This window comes from Triturus cristatus, chromosome 7, assembly GCF_964204655.1.
Source record: "Triturus cristatus chromosome 7, aTriCri1.1, whole genome shotgun sequence".
In the NCBI taxonomy this organism is placed as follows: Eukaryota; Metazoa; Chordata; class Amphibia; order Caudata; family Salamandridae; genus Triturus; species Triturus cristatus.
The window spans coordinates 272,808,006-272,822,393 of record NC_140590.1 but is presented as its reverse complement, the minus strand read 5'-3'; the positions used below and the strand labels follow the sequence as shown (position 1 = coordinate 272,822,393).

At 47.7% G+C, this 14,388-nt stretch overlaps 1 protein-coding gene across 2 annotated transcripts in view; it reads left to right on the top strand.

Moving 5' to 3' along the window:
* Positions 1-14,131, top strand: part of POLD1 (DNA polymerase delta 1, catalytic subunit) — a 509,877-nt gene extending 495,746 nt beyond the window's left edge. For both annotated transcript variants that reach the window (XM_085616214.1, XM_085616215.1), the window contains exon 27: positions 13,061-14,131. In XM_085616214.1, coding sequence (XP_085472340.1) covers positions 13,061-13,157 — 97 coding nt within the window. In that variant the 3' untranslated portion in view covers positions 13,158-14,131. The remainder of the gene's footprint in view (positions 1-13,060) is intronic.
* The last annotated feature ends 257 nt before the right edge of the window (positions 14,132-14,388 follow it).

Here is a 14,388-nt window from a genome sequence, read left to right as displayed (position 1 = left end):
ATGTGTAGCAGGAGCAGGTGCATCGGTCATGCCAAATGTGGGCATCGGTGAATGTGTGACAGGTGATGGTGCTGCTCAGCATTGAGGTGCATCGACAGAGCTACATGCAGGCACCTGTAACTGTGACAGCAGTGGGTGCTGCTCCAGCATTGAGGCGCATCATCTGAGCCAGATGTGGGCATCTGTAAATGTGTGGCAGGAGTAGGTGCATTGAGGTGCATCATCTGAGCCAGATGTGGGCATCTGTAAATGTGTGGCAGGTGTGGGTGCATTGAGGAGCATCAGCTGAGCCATAAGTGGGCATCGGTGAATGACAATGGGTGACAGGAATCAGAGCCGCTCAGTATCAAGTATCTGAGCTCCATGTGGGCATCAGTACAGGAATAGAAAGTGTCGCTGCTGCTCGGCATCGAGGTGCACGGGTAGAGCTGTCTGCAGATCCTCTGTACCGCAGTGGGTGTTGCATAGGCTGGACAAGCCACTGGAAGCTGGAGCTAGACTACAGCCTGAACTTAGCTCGGCTCGTCATTCTCTTAGAACCTCGAGCCCATAACAAGCCGAGCTTCCATCTGCCTTTTGCCTGCCACTCTCCCTCGACCCCATGTTGTGGGCATGTGGCCTTGGGGCCAGAGCTGCAGATTAGGAACTGAGAAGCCAGGTTCGAGTCCCGGCGTCGGCTTTGCGTCCTGTGATTTTGGGCAAATCATTTAATCTTCTCCTGCCTATAAAAATGAACCTACTGTCATTGTTGAATTTAGAATGAATTGAATATATTATGTGTATATTTCGTATTGACATTGGATTGGAAAGGTTTCCTTTCACTGTGTGATTCCTGGCAAATCACTCCTTCAGAAGTTCTTGTGTTTCTGAGACTCTAATAATCTTGGCCACTTACCGGGTTTACGTGACAACTAGCTTGTACTCCTGAGGCGGAAGCCGGGAGAATGCATAACCCTGTTTTTTAAAACAACAAAACTTTTAAAAACTGTAATTTCGTGTTCCTATCACCCCCCCCCCCTACCTGCACTTCTTGGCTTCTCTTTCACAGCGCTCCTCGCTGCAACGACCCCTCACCTCCAGACGCCATTCTCGAGCGCGAGGCGCGCCACAGACACGCCCACTCTGTTGGCCACGCCCCCTTCATACTCCCCGCCCCACGACCATAAATATGTGTCTTGGCAGGAAGCGCAGCGGACGAGCGCAGCGGGCGCGACGATTGCGCGCCGAAGGCGCGCCTAAGGCAAGCCCGTCTGCGCCCGTCCGCGACTGGCCGGGACTAGGGGCCTTACACTCTGCCCCACCTATCACCTATAGCCCGGACCTACTTCGCAGCTACCAGGGCCCCTGGCCCATCACGACCAGTACCAGCTCTCGCATCTCTGCTCTCGGCATTGCCTCCCTCTCTCCCTCTCACCCCCCTCCTATTCTGGACACCCCGCCTACGACCTGTAGGGCTGCTCCTTCGCCAAACCCTAAAACTATCACAGCTCTCTACCTCAACACCCGTTCTGCTGTTGCCCACTCGCACGAACTCTCGGTCCTATTGGACTTACAGGCCCCAGATCTCCTTTTCCTAACTGAGACCTGGTTCTGCGATGGCTCCCTCCCCGCACTCCTATCCACTCTCCCTGCCTCCTATTACGCCCTCAGGGCTGACCGCCCTTCGGGCAGAGCCGGGGGCGGCGTGGCAGTCATCGCACGCACCGATTTCCCTTTTCAAATTCTCCCTCTACCTAACATTGCCACCACCGAATTCTTGGTGATTCGCACAGTATCCACCTCCCCTCCTCTTACCTGTTTCCTTACCTATCGTCCTCCTCAGTCCCCCGTGCAGTTTCTCCCAGATTTTTTGGAGGTCCTGACTACCATTGCAATCAACAACTCCTCCATCCTGCTCCTTGGCGACTTTAATTTTTGGCCTTCCGATCCTGCCGAATGTCTGTCATCTAAGGATTTCTCTGAAACCCTCCACTCCCTTAACTTCACTCCCCATGTTCACTCCTCCACTCACATCAAGGGTCACCAGCTTGACCAAATCTGGTCCCTAAACTGTCCTGTGGAATCCTTATCTATCTCCCCTTGCACTTGGTCCGACCATCATTTGATTTCATTTCTCCTTCCTATCCTCCCCCCAGCTATGCCCCCCCGACCCAAAAACATCTGGGTCCGATCATGGGGCCGAGTCAACCTTGAGAATCTCTCTTCTCTCCTTGCGGGCTCTCTCCCGCCTCTTCAGGGCCTCACCACCGTTTCCCAGGCTGATGCTATAGACCAGTGGCTCTCCCGCAGCTGCGACTCCGTTGCCCCGCTCAAGCGCATTACCTCTAAACGCGACAAAGACGCCAACCGGTGGTTTAACCAAGAACTTAAAGCCACCAAACTTACTGTTCGCCGCGCAGAGCGGGCTTGGAGGAGAAACTACTGCCCCACTTTGAAACTGGAATATATCAATATCCTTAACCAGTACAAACAAAGCATCCTGGAGGCCAAAACAGCTTATTTTTCCTCCAAAATCTTAGCAGCGGAGAACCAGTCCAAGGAGATCTTTTCCATCGTTCACAATCTGGCATTCTCGGACAGAACAACGCTTAAACCTGCCCCGTCAAACGACCTCTGTCTCTCTCTTAATAATTATTTCATCCAGAAAATTATCACCATCAAGGCCAACATCCCCCCACCCCCCCCCTCTTTTGTTGATCCCCAATGTCCCCCTCCCAAAGGCAAACTAACCACCTTTCCCCCTATCACTCGGGAAAACCTGACTTCATTGGTGCCTCTGATCAAATCTGGCTCCCCTCTAGATCCTTGTCCTGCCCATATCCTCCGCCACATCTTTGTCTCCTGTCCAGATCCCCCCCTTCACCTCCTCAACAGCTCCCTCGCGCAAGGCATAGTTCCTAGTTCCATGAAGTCTGCGATAATTGTGCCCATCCTGAAAAAACCTGGGGCAGATCCCTCTGTCCCCGCCAATTTCCGCCCCATCTCCCTTCTGCCATTTCTAGCTAAGGTGCTCGAGCGCCACGTCACCTGCGCTCTGAGCTCCTTTGTGGAGAAACATGGAGCCCTTGCCCCCCGCCAAGCTGGTTTCCGCCCCGCACACTCCACGGAGTCCGTGGTCATGTCGGTCCTCGACACCCTCAGGGAGGGCATGGACACTAATCATCACCAGGCCCTTGTGCTCCTCGACCTCTCAGCCGCCTTTGACACGGTGGACCACAACATCTTACTTTCCCGTGTCAGGGCGGCGGGGATCGATGGGACTGCCCTGGTCTGGTTGTCCTCCTTCCTGAGCGACCGCACCCAGGCTGTTCGCCTGGGTGACTTCACAGCGGACTATCGGAAAGTCCAGTGCGGGGTTCCTCAAGGTTCATCTCTCTCCCCTCTTTTGTTCAATCTATATATCGCCCCACTTATCTTTTCTCTCCAACAGATGGAGGTCGCCGTATTTAATTACGCGGATGACCTCCAGCTGGTCTTTGATCTTTCCTCTCCTTCTTCTGTCCTCAACTTCCACACTGTCATGTTTCACATCAGGGACTGGATGAGCCACAATCACCTCAAACTTAACCCGGACAAAACCGAGTTGGTATTGACGGGCGGTTCTTCCAGCCCCTGGTCCCCCCTTTGCTGGCCTCCCTCTCTTGGTTCCCCTCCTGTCCCCTCCTCCTCTGTCAAAACACTAGGCATTAAGCTCAATTCTCAACTTACCCTTCACTCCCAGGTTAGCTCTGTGGTATCTTCCTCTTTTCTCTCACTACGTACTATCCGCAAGGTGTCCCGTTTCTTTACTTTTTCCGCTCTCAAACTTATTATTCTGGCCATGGTGGTGTCCCGCCTGGACTACGGGAACGCCCTGTATGCCGGCATCCCTGCATACAGTTTGCGCCGCCTACAACAGATCCAAAACCAGGCGGCCCGCCTAGCCTTCAACCTTCCCAAACTCCACCACTCCACCCCACTTTTAAAATCTCTTCACTGGCTCCCAGTATGGGCCAGAATTCAATTCAAACTCGCATCAATCACTTTCCTGGCCCGATCGGACCTGGCACCTGCCTTCATCTCCTCTGAGATTGTTCCCTATGTCCCCTCCAGGGACCTACGTTCTTCTTCTCAGTCCCTCCTCACCATCCCTCGCTTCCGGAGGAAAAAGTGGGGCGGCTCCAAATTTGCCATTCTAGCACCAACCCTTTGGAACTCCCTCCCCCTTCATCTTCGTGCCAGCACCCTCTATCCCCAATTCCGTAAAAATCTTAAAACCTACCTTTTCACAAAATCCTTTGAATAAATGCCCAGTCCTTTCCCCCTGTTTCTTACCCCTCAGTCCCCACTAGCTACAGCGCCAAGAAACCGCCGGTATACGTGCGCTTCAAAAGTGCTTTTAAACTCAAACTCTAGTTCACTGATGGTTAAGTCTTAATAACTACCCCTGTCAATAAGTGCTTCTCAGTGCAGTGCTATAATGTGTTGTATTATTGTCAAAGTTTCCACTTGTTAAACAAATAGACATTTAAAAAATATTTTGATCCTCCATTTTTATAACATTTCACGAGGTGTTTGTTGTATAATTTACATAGCAAACATTTCCAGGGCTCGGCTCGCGCACGGGCTCTCAGAGCCGTGCCAGACCCTTGTCTCGGTTCAGCTCTCCCTGTTAAAGTGTTGGTTCGCCCGCCTCTAGTGTTGCAGCCTTGCATTGATGTGCATTTTCAGAGCTGCGTACTGACCACCTGGCACAGATTACCAGAGGCCCGGGCATCTTGGCATCGAGGTGCATGGGCAGAGAAGCGGTGCCGAGAGTCTAGGATTTGAGCCCTGTCTGCCGGTTACGTCACACAGACTCAAACGGACTCTTCCATGCGAATCTGTCCAGGGGAAAGTCGGGCTGTTACCAACAGGCAAGTTTTGTAGTTCAGGCGTGAGGAAAGCTATAGCTGCCGCAAGTAGTCACGCAGCATGCGTGATTCACACACAGTGGTCTTCGGCCACCCACCATGGAGCGGGCCTTATTGCCTAGAAGCACTACGCTGGGCACAGCCCCCTCTAAAAATGACCTAAAATAACATTACATAACTCCATCTGCCAAGAAGGCCAAGGTTCCGGAGCCCATTGTAGCTTATAAACAGAGAGTGAGCCGCACTCCGAAAGTGCATTGAAGTCGCTTTCAGAAGCATATAACCATTTATTAAAAAAGCATAATCATGAATTCACGAGATGAAATAAGCATTTGCAATGCAATAGGTATCGCATTTGTGAGAGTTTAAACTATCGGCATTGTTAAATGCCTTTTATTTATTTTTTAAAAATCGACACATAATTAAAAGACATTGTCATTTACAATGCCAATAGCTCAAACTCTTGTAAATGCGAGACCTATTGCATTGCAAATGCTTGTTTGTAAAGGTGTCAGTTTCCAGGTTGTTCACATTGGCACTGCGTTGGTTTCAATTTCTAATGGGTATACCTCTGCACTCTATCCCATAGACCAAGATATAGATGCATCAAACACCAAACAGTGTGTATCTCAAAAACAGACGTTCATTATTGACTTTTTCCAACTTCCCAGGGCCACCCTTTGCCTATGGCCCTTTGGTGTCAGGGACAGGTGGCCTTAGAAAGCCGTAACTGTGATCTGGTAAGTCGGTATACGTTTTTTCACCCAAGAAACTGATTTGTTATGTGACTACAATGCTTGCGCAAAGGCTTGTAAGGGACCTGGATTTTCAAAAAATATATAGTACAATTTTTGTCGAATATCTAGATATGGGCCTCCACAATGTCTCTGCTAGAAGGGGCTATTTGGATTGCTGGTGCGGGATGAGTATTCATGCCATGGTTGGTCACCCGCACTTTGGTGTCAGATTGCTCAGTCCATTACTACGTTATGATGTTCAGAGCTTTGGGGCAGCAGCAATGGCTCAGAAGGGCTGGAAGACTAGACTTGGAAAATGCAGCTGTCCAGTTTTTAGTGGGGGATGCTTCCGGTGCAAGCAGTGAAGAACTTCAGATCATTGAGCAGAAGTATTTAACCCAGCTTGGTCCCTGCTGGAGGGGAATGGGCAGCATGCAGTTTCACGCCCAGGAAGGCCTTCATCTGGTCGATGCATGTTGTCAGAGCTCTGTTTGAATTTCTGAAGTCCCAACTTGTATGTAATGAGAGCATTTTAGCCGTTTTTATCTCGGACAGACCTAAGGAAACGTGCTTGGCGGGAAGCAATGTGCATGCCAAGTCAACGTCTGCAAACAACACTTTATGGACATACCAGTTGTAGTAAGGTTCCCGATTGGAGAAAAGAGTTATGCAGGTGATTTGTTTCTATAGAGGCACCAAATCACCAGAATTACTACAGAGAGCCACCTCTAATGAAGGCAGCAAGAGTGGCCAGATGTAAAACTAAGATGATTAAAGCAGCAGTACAGCGTGGCTCCCACCACCCAAGGGGCCAATCCTGACTTTGTTTCCAGGTCACCGCGAAGGTGCAGCTCTCCTCCATTTATTTTCCCACCCGTAGTTTGCTGCTGCACCACTTATTCCAAAAGAGGGGACTGATGGAAGAGAGAGATTTCTGAAGGTCACAAGTTTAGCCTTAGCAGTTTTCAAAGCCTTCGGGAGTTGATGGCAATGAGATTACCCCATAGTGTTGCATTAGATCAGATTAAAAGCATACATTGCCTTTAAAGGGCTTACACTATATTGTAAGCCCTCACATTTAAAAGAGGATTCAAATGTTAGCTGACATACCGAGATTGAAGCATTCTCATGCCACAGTGCTTAGATATGGGATATGGAACGGTCTTACTGAAACCATATGCAAAATTTGCAACCTCGAAGCCTCGCAGGTAGGTTAGGCCTTTTTTAGGTCTCGCCTGAGCCAGCGCATGCACTGCTCTGCGAGACATTTAGTAGGGGCTCTAAAAAGTGCTACAACAAGCTGCTTTGGCTGGCCTAGCGCTTGCGTTCACGCGCGCAACCGCCAGCTTTCAGCGCCCGATCAGGCGCCATCTGTATTTCCTCTCACTTGATTGCTTTCTTAACGCCCCTCCCGCGTCGGGCTGCTTTCACTTTCGCGCGTGGCCAATGCTTGTTTTTACTTTCGGCGTGAGGCGCGCGCTCGATTTGTTTTTTCTTGCCCTTGCTCCTCTTCTTTGATTTTCAGTTTTAGTAAATAATGATTATTCTCCCCTTTTCAATCCGTTCTACGGGTGGGGCTTAGTCGAGCATTTCAAACTCTTTTGTAGGACGGGAATGTTTGTCAGGCTGGTCAGCCCGTCTCTATTTGCAGCGTGGCTGGGTATTTAAGCGCTAACTGTTCTAGCGTTCACTTGAAAGTCATTGCGGGCCCTGTGCAGGTAAGCCTCCTGCACTCACACAAGCGACGTAAATCACCCCAGAAGTCGCTCGTGCCGCCTACTGACCCCATGAAGAAGTCTCGCTAAATCGAAGGAAATTCCATGTTTTCAAAAAATTATGCTCCGTGTAAGAGACTGCCCTCTAATTCTAGGATCTGATCTAGAATTATTTATTGACCCAACAACTCTTCAGTAGTCTAGCCTTCCGTCTCCCCTCATGTGCTTAGGACGACAGACTTTGGTTACGCCATTAATGAATCAGCACTTGACAGGCCGCTTCACTCCGCCTCTTTGGCGCAGCGCTCCGCAGCGAGTGCAGTGCAATAGCATCTTTCTGGTGTTTATCTGAGAGACAGCAGCGCCTGACCTTTATCTGACACCTTCAAATTGTGCACCGAGCGATGGTGTCGCTTTTTAGTAGTTCTCGCCGAGTTTCAAGCAGTGACGCGCAGTTGCATACTACAAACTATAGGTGTTGTTGGGAATAGAATCTTAAGGATTGTTGTTGCTAAGAAAGTACACTACAACCGATCGACTGGACAACTGGTCTTCTATTTCATTCAGGCATAATAAGGCTCTTGTACTCACATCTCAAGATATATTCGAGAGTGCTTTTTGTAGTATACTTGTTCAGACTTGCTGAATACTCTTCTTAAAAAAATACATAAATATAAGACATAGACACACAAAGCTAAACGCTTTGGCTTTGTAACCGCACGCACTGACAATGGGCGACATTTGCAATGGTACATGCCTCTTGCACACCTCATTGCACGTATATTGTATGGTTTATACTTCTTGTGTCACATAACATAAGACGCATAGATGTGGCTCATGAACCTTGCAATAAAGACCATATGTAAGTTCCATCAAAGACATCGACTGATGCCCCTTGCGACTCGAGAAAAGCAAGTTACATGTAGCATCACGCGACCAACCCGTAAAAGCTGCAAAGGCTGATGTCTTGTCACGTCACCCACATTCAGCACCTGCCCTGCTAGCAAGACCTGCCAATCGAATAGCGAAATGCAATGTATGGTCCATGCAAACATTTGCAGCAACAGCGCAGCTTTACTGGGGCTTTCTTCTGTCCCCCTCGCCAAAATAATTATTTATTGATTTCTTCTTTATTTTGGATGTATAATTTGATATCTATACTATGAATGTATGAAGCTCAGTAAATATAATGAAGCTCGCCATTATCAACGCATTGCCCTCCTTCAGTGAGTTATCATTATCTGTGTCGAGTATGTCCATATTTGGGGCACAATTGCATATGTTAAATGAAACTAATAAAGAAACCAGTGGTCTCGTGCCACAGATGACAGTGCTAGAGGTTTCAGACAGTGCACAGCATCGAGAACACATTGCCCAAGCATCACTCGTACCGGAGCTATCCACATATTATGCACAGCCTGGCAACACAGAACTTGTGCATAGTCTAGCAAGGACACTACAGGGCTCGTCTCAGGCACACATCGGAAGCGGAGCATGTAGTAGGAAGGGGCTGCGACGATGTGTTTGAAAGGATTACCCAGCATGCACCTCCACTTTATGCCCTGGTTGGCACTTTGTCCCTTGGTGACCAGGGATTGTGGCACACGTGTGCTTTTGCAGAGTGACAAACACATTATTGTTTCAAAATACCATTTGCATCCGTGGGCATCAATTCAGATCGAAGCACCACGTGAATGTTTAAACTGATCCAAGAATTCACATGACATCTCGATAGCTCAGCAAGTTAAGCACCTGTTGACATCTCCTTTGACCTCATAGTCACAGGTTCACCTGTCAGCAAAGACAACTTAGTTGTTCATCCTTTCCAAGTCGATACATCGAGTGCCAATACATTGGGTAGCAGTAACATTTCCCTCTGAACATTTCCCAAGTCAAGGTGGCAATATTAAATCGTGTCCTTTCTTCATCTGCTCTACTGTATAAATGTTCGGGATCACGGAGACATTGTGTCACACTGCTTCTGTTTGCCTCATTGCCCCTCTTGCTCAATTTTTTTCCCCTTTTTCCCAGACCCCCTTCTCTTGTTCCTGTTGGTACTGTCCAGTTCTATTTTTTAGCTGTGTCTAATTCTAGTCTCAGCATGTTGTGCCTCAAACATGTGACAGATATTGCTGCTTACACGGCTCACCGCATATTGTTATTTTTATTTACAGTACCTTTCAGGGCTTTGCAGTGACACATTTGTGAGCCGCCAGTGAAGAAATGTTACCTCTTCCGCAGCACCCCAAAATATAGAGGTTAGGAATCAAACATTGCACTCTGCCCCTGGCAGTAGAGTGATACCTCTGGGGTCTCAGTCCTTGTTTGTTGCATACCCTGGTCACGGGTCGCCATGGCCAAGAGCCGCTTTGTTCCCGGTATCCTAAAAAGCATGGATGCCCGCCTTGGTGATAGTGTGACGTGGTGGGCCTACATTAGTTTGGGGGTTACTGCATCCATTGGCCGTGGCCCAGGTATGGCTCGATTGCTTAATTCTTTGATCAAAGGATGATTTGTTCATGGTCTGCATAGATTGTGATGTTGACTTTCATGGTGTGCACCGGTCATGACGTGGCTACACAGAAACCTGCCTCGGTACATTAGCAGGCCGCCTTGGTAAATTGGCGCTGTGGTAGCTAGGCCTTTTGTCACCCGTGGCGGTCCCAGCCATTGGCACCCCCCAGCGCCCGTAAATCGGGGGTTGATCTGGGGGGTGGGGGGCGCCGCCCCCAAAACTCGTGCCAAAGTGGGCTGACACCCCCCCATGCTACCACTGATTTTGGCGCGTGGTTGTGACTGCCTTGATTTTGTTGTACTGACGCCATGTGGCGCCTTGGTCCTGACGCGCCTTTCTTTTGGATGGCCATGGCATGCTGCTGTCCTCATGCGTTTCTATTGTAAGCTAGTCGTGCTGTGTCCGTCATTGTAGTCCTTGGTTTCATTTAGCCGTATCTAGGCATTTCTTGTCGGGAGGCAGGGGCATCTAAAGGATTTAGGGGGCCCTGGGCCAAATGTATTTTGGGGGCCCCTGTCAGAAATAGCTTTGAATTTATGATCCAATGTGAGCTCTTTCATGCCCTCTTTGCCCAGGTCACTGGCAGTGCACACAAACACACTTGTCCCAATTTTTCAAAATCCTAATATTTAGTGAAAGCGACCTGTATTTTTAATATTGTAACATAGCAGCAGCTCACTAATATTACTGTAAATAATCTGACACCCTCCCATTTCTCATGTGATGTCCTGTTTTTATCTAAAAGAATCTTTTTTAAGGATGCATAAACACAACATTTTCCTAAAAAAAATATCTATAATAGACTCACACATCAACCACATTAAAAATAAATTATTTAATTTTTTAATTCTTGAAAGTCTGTTTACTGCCCCACCTACATGCCACCTGTTGCCTCACCGCCTCGCCACTCCACCCGCACATCAGCCGCTACCAAAAACATGCATTGGTATAGCCAATAGGTCTCGCCTTTGGGACCTTATGAGTGTTTAACCATGCAACAGTTAATGTTGTTGCACCAAGGATATTGTGCTGCATAACTAAATACTTCTAAGGTCCCAAAAGCGAGACCTATTGGCTATGCCAATGCTTGTTGCTGTAGACCTGTGTGTCTCCGCACGAAGCTTTCACTTTCACCTTTCTGCCAGCTCGAGGGCTTCAAAGGTGTGGGTTAGCTTACACATTCTCTTTGTTTCTGCTCTTTCTTGGATCAGCTGTTGGCAGATTGTGGTTTGGTTTGTGTCTGACTGTCTTTGTTTTTAGTGTATAGTTCCTCAGTGTAATTGATGAGCGTTTACTTGTGGATGGCGTTTCACACCACATTCCTGTATTATGCAAGTGTGAATTGTTTTGCAAGTGCTTTGTTGCATTGTAGTTGGTAGTGTTGCCCAAGGTGTGTCTACCCTGGCTGTGCAATAGTGTTCTCGACCTCTTACAGGTTCCTGAACTATACCTCCTGTGTGTTAATTCCTATATCGTGAGGCTGGCAAGTGATGCTACTGGGGCAAGCGAGGGAAGCACAGTGACCAATTACTCAAGAAAATTGGTGGAATTGGTAAAGCTATAGCGTCTGGGAGTAGAGAGCATTTGGGCCCCACTCCTTAACATGACACCAGAATTGGGAGATCCCATTACAACTTTCGGATTGAGAGGGAAGCTACATGTTTGAGATTACTTTCATTCTGTGTACTTGTCTAATTTTCTCTTCTACTCCATTGGAAGTGCCCGTCTCTGTCCCACACAGTCCCAATATCTGCCTCCCTGGATTCCTTGCATTTTACATTGTCACTTTTCCCCTGTCCTTTCTTCCTCACAGATTTATCTCATAGGATCCCTTCTTTCACACAGTTTCATTCCTGTCCCCTAGTCGCTTCTCTTGGACTTATAATCAGATATGTTTCCCTGAATCCCTTCTCACATTGCCATAATTTATTTTTGGCCTCCAGAAACCCTGCCCTTAACATTCTTACTGTCTGTCTTATCCTCCATAGACCACATTCTTAATACGAATACGTTATGTGTTTGCCCTCATGGTTATCACTTGCATGCATAGTGTCTGCCTTCGCCTGCCAGGGTTCCATAGCACTCATAGGACCAGACTCCGATCCCAGGGTTCCATCTCCTACACTCGTTTATTTTATTCACTAGAGCCTCTTCACAAGCAAGTAGGATTGCATCTCTTTTCCTTCACCTAAGGGCCCCTCTCACATTATTGGTGGTCTTCTCCGTTATTCAGGGTGAACTGTCATACAGGTAGTGTCTGTCTCTGTCATGAGTCTTCTCTCTCTGATATAAGCAATGTCAGTCTCTTTCCTTGCTCTTCTCTCACACTTGTTGTATCCTCATTTACACAGGGTCCCCTTTTTCTTATAGCCAAATTCTGTCACTATCGTATATCTTCTTTTTTCATCATACTAGTAGACTGTCTCTTGCACTTGATACCCCTTTCTCTGACACAGGGACGGGTATGTATTAAATCCACAAAGAGGGAGTACTCTTGGTAAATGAAAGGTCTCTTTAATCCGGCTCTACCGCACATCACAGCACGGCTTCAGGGTACGAAGACATCACACCAACTGCCTTCTCAGTTGTATCAATAGCATTCCAAATAATCATTGCAACTTTAACATTCCATGACATAAAAACCTTAAACAAAACCCACCAGCACACACCAGTATGTTTCTGCCCCAGAAAATGCTGATCTCTAACCTAGTATGGTGTTTGCTTACCACTGTCCATGTTGTGTATTTTCTCTGACATGGCAGAAGTTTTCTCTGTGACCTAGGGTCCCAGATCACTAACAAAGTAGCAATAGTCTGTCACCTAGGATGTCCAGTCTTTGGCACAGTTTTGTATTTGTACTCCATGGTCTATGCTCTTTGTGTGGTAGGATTTGTTCCTGCCCTCTTAGGTCCCTACACTGTCAGGGTCTTTCTCTGTCTCATGTCTTTTCTCAATGACTGGTCTGCCCCTTTGTCTCCTAGGCATGTCTGTCTCTCCCCCATGATGGGCCTTCTCTATCACGCTGGTTGGGTCTGTGTCTGTGCGCCAGCAGGTATCATTCTCTCCAGCGGTAGGGCCTGTGGTGGTCTTTTTGATGCATTATCCACTCCAGCTTGATCCCGCTGAAATATTGAACCCCTTGTGGTACAGCGCAGTTATTTGCAAAATCTTGTACTAACGTTGTTTAACTCTTATTTCCAGCCGTGATTGCCCAATCTTTTACATGCGTAAGAAGGTACAGAAAGACCTGGACGATCAGGAGAAGCTGATACAGAGGTTTGGACCCCCAGCATGGTAGCAGTTGATCATCGGGAAGCAGTATAAGAAGGGGCTTACGTGTGCCGCTCTCGCTCCGAACCCTGGAGAGAAAGGAGCCTGGACAGACTTTATGAACACTCCGCCAAGGGGGCACCTGAACACTGGAATGTTACCTCCGTGCCTTATGAGCATTCTCGCTCATCACCAAATAGCACCCTCATGAAACTGGCTTCTTCTACACCTTCCTGTAACTTTCCAGGCATATTGGAGTAAAATGCAAATGGAAAGACTGAGTGCGGTTGGCCTTCATGGGTGTGTCTTATCAACATGACAGTCTTCCTATGATGCATAGATGTCTTTCCAGGTTTTTCATTTGGACTGAGGATTTTTCATTGGCATCAGTCTTTAAAAAGCACTTTTAAAAACCAATTCAAATGTAATACAGCAGACACTGAGATTTCCGAAAAGCATTGAGCACAGCAGAATCCAATAATCCACTGGTGAACTGTTAATCACTTTCAGGAACACAGTTGGGTAATGCTAAGCATCCTTTGAGTACACTAAGACCGAAACAGTTTTGTTCACCAGCCAATAAGACAACTTCTAGTTTGTTCTGGCCTAAATAGAAGGCACAGTAGTAGAAACGGTGCTCATATAGCACCAGCATATTCTTGCTGCTTGACCGCTGTCTTTCTTTCCTAGAGATCCTGCCTTTGAAGTCTGAGAAGCAAGAAAACCCAGTTAGGTGTATAGTGTGTCCATGCTGCACATGCGTACCTTCTCTTATAGGCAGTCATATGAGTTACTGATGTACTCTTTGACCTTTTATGGAGGAAGCAATCGCCTCTTCTGTCCAGGTAGAGAGCACGTATCCCAGCTGTATTTCTACCAGTGGCACCCTGTGGGTGCATACTCCGTGTGCGAGGCCAGCTCTCATAAAGGGGCATATGGTCTCTAAAATATACATTTTGTACTGATACATTAATGATGATTAATAAAAGTCTTTTTTCCACATGGGATGTCAGAGCGTATCAATTCAAGTTTACATATGTTAACAGATTTGTATAGACTTGCATATCTGCAGGAGGGGTGTTGGGCGTGCTGGTGTCTAGCAGCAGAAATACTGGATAGGAGATGCTTCACCATCAGAGGAGTCTCGAGGCTAGTGTTCATGAACAGTAAAAACCACTTGAACTAATGTCGTTAATCACCATGGCCGAGGCCCTTATATTGCAGTGCGTTGACACTTATGTATGCATGAGCTCTCCAGC